The sequence below is a fragment of the Buceros rhinoceros genome, unplaced genomic scaffold (assembly GCF_000710305.1).
Source record: "Buceros rhinoceros silvestris isolate BGI_N320 unplaced genomic scaffold, ASM71030v1 scaffold20208, whole genome shotgun sequence".
In the NCBI taxonomy this organism is placed as follows: Eukaryota; Metazoa; Chordata; class Aves; order Bucerotiformes; family Bucerotidae; genus Buceros; species Buceros rhinoceros.
The window spans coordinates 19,839-22,533 of NW_010427671.1; the positions used below are offsets into that span (position 1 = coordinate 19,839).

General features: G+C 43.1%; 1 protein-coding gene across 1 annotated transcript in view; it reads right to left on the minus strand.

The window, feature by feature from the left end:
• The window catches only part of LOC104498610 (prostatic acid phosphatase-like), a gene marked incomplete at its 5' end in the record, with an annotated part of 10,260 nt that extends 9,634 nt beyond the window's left edge, over positions 1–626 (minus strand). The window contains one exon of the mRNA XM_010142011.1: positions 531–626. Within this exon, the coding sequence (XP_010140313.1) occupies positions 531–626 (96 nt within the window). The remainder of the gene's footprint in view (positions 1–530) is intronic.
• Positions 627–2,695: the final 2,069 nt, after the last annotated feature.

Here is a 2,695-nt window from a genome sequence, read left to right on the forward strand (position 1 = left end):
CGCTCTTCCATCTCTGCCTTGGTGCACCGGCAGTTGCCTTAGACTGCACAGTCTGTTCTGTTTCTCTTTTCCAAAGCTGTGAGCCAGACTTACTAACTTTGAGCTACCAGGGAGGTACATTCTTACTACTGTTGCTAAAAAGAAAATAAAATGGTAGAAAGCTCTCCAAAAAAATCTGTGCTGAAGAAGAAATTTTTTTCTTTTTACAACAGGCTGCATACCTGGGGATAGTGATGTGTTGTCTGAGTGTCTGAATTTCAGAGATCTTTCAAGCCTCTCTTCAAGCATTGAATGCTGAACTGTCTCTGTTTCGTGCTTCTGCATCATGGTGAAGGATATTAGGAAATACAATTGGCCTCTTTTTGCTCCAGAATTTTATGTGTCAAATAGAGTTAGAGAGCTAAGGCTTGATGTTGAAATGTCAGAGCAAGAGGTAAGTTCAGTGCGTGTTTCTGAGAAGTACATAAAACCCATCTGCCTACCTGCTATTTTAGTAGCATGTCTGAGCGCTTCTAAGGAAGTCAACCTACCTTGGTAAGTTGTCCGAATCCCTGGGGCCATTCACTTTCCTTGTGTAGATCGGTTGGAAAGTTTACAATCGGTGTCCGGTCACCGTGGCGGAAAACCTGTCAGTGTTGCCAATAAGAACCCCGGTTAACTTCTGTTAACGCTCCTTGCCTAGCTGGGAGTCAATCACACGTTACTCTTCCAGTGCCATTTTTCGAATGGAAATACTGGGGAGCCTGCAGAAACCTGGTCAAGTAGGACTGGAGTATGTTCTTTACACACACAAATTATATAGATACCATTATATAGGAATTCAGTGCTTCCTCCTAGAACATAAAATTGATCCGCCAGGGTGTTAATGCTGAGATTACATCCATAGCTCAGCACCTAGACAAGAAATCTGACTGCATTTAGGACACTCAGCACCTCCGAATATTAAACCAGTGGCTGATGCGCTCATGTGAGTGTGTAATGACTTTGGCATCGACAACTGAAACTTCTGGTAACTGCTTTTTTCATAGCATTGTCTTAACAAGTAATTCCCTGTACGCATGGATCTTACATTTGATTTCTCAATCATCCAAACAGGTAAAGATGATGAAGTATAAACATTTACACTGTTAGCTTAGTTAATATTGCTTAATGCTTTTACAGACATGTATGAGAATAGTTTTGAAATCCGGTAGGATTTTTTTTAATGTTGTATTCAGTGAGAGCAAAGATTTTGGCAGCTTTCCTGTCCTGGACACTCCATCGTGGTGAACATTAGTGTGGTATGTTCAACCATGAGGTTTTTACATCAGAAACCTTGAATGAGCCTTTGTGTATTTTTATTCCAGATACAATGAAAGTGCCAACCATAGATTAGATGGTTCTGAAAAACACTGCATTGCCCTCCCTAAGGACATTGTGTGGGCTGAGAAAAATGAAGGCCACGGAAGTTTCACTTGAAAGGAAATTGTCTGGGCTCCAGGCAATACTCTGGATGCTGGTCCCCACCGTGGCAGAAGTTCCCTCTGATGGTACCAGTGTTCACATTGCTGACGTTGCAGAATAAAGCGGCAACGTGGAGGCCTGGTGTGTTTGTTCACAACAAGCCATTAGCCCACAGTGCCTCGCTGGGACACAGCTCGACTGTAATTACTGCTCTCCACTGCCTCACGGAGCCGCATCGCTCTTGCCCACGCAGCAGGGAGGTGTGTATACGCTGGTTAGTTGGCTGCTGCCCCTGGAGGAGCTTTGTATTTGTATTTTCCAAAGTAAACACAAGCAGCGTGGCTTAATGTTTTAATTACCACGCACCCCCTTTCCATCAGCCTGCTGTACTCCCGTGCACAAACCTGTGCCTGAGCAGGTGCTGCAGGGAGGGAAATACGACGCTTTAAAGGCAGATACAAGTGGATTTCTCCCTCTGAGCGTTTCCACAATAGGCAGCAGGGGTTGCTAGAGTAGGTGTTATCATTAGAACCTCATAGAAAACTGCTTATTATTTCTTTGCTTGGCTAGTTGAATTTCACTGAAGATGTGGCCAGCCTGAAATCAGTATTTTTCAGCACATCAAGGAGGTTTTTTCACCATGTTGATCCACATGAAATTAGGCAGATTTGAGGTAGAAAAACAACCTTTTTTTCCTGAGGTCAAGTGCAGCAAAATAGTCCATAAAATCTTCCTTAAATATTTTATTTTTCCTTCCCTATGTGATTCTTAATTGTGTACATGTCTTTTCTCACTCATCTGGAATCTGAGGTGGTTCTTTGTAATAATTTCTCAGCGCACCTCGAGTGAACAGCAGAATGGGTAAAGAGCTACGCTGGCTGGTGATCGATTCAGTTGCATGGAAGACAAATGCATGAGGAGGTCTTTGTGTCACTGCTTATTCCCTGGGTGTTTTGGCGTGCTGGCATGCCTACATGTCAGGTAGGACTCACCAGCTTTTCTGGACACACCGCTGCCTCTGTAAAGAATGACTGCTGAATTCCCAATTACAGCATCGCTGCACACTTTGTAGTTAAATTATCCAGCTTCACAGAAAAGCGTTTTTATGACTAACTGACAGTTGCTCAAACTGACTGACATGATTAAGTAACTGGTTTTTTAGGCAGTATGTAGCAGTGAATCAACACTCAGCCAATAACTGTGCTCTTCTTATTTGGTAGGTGAAAAATTACCACAGAGTTTAAAGGCTGGT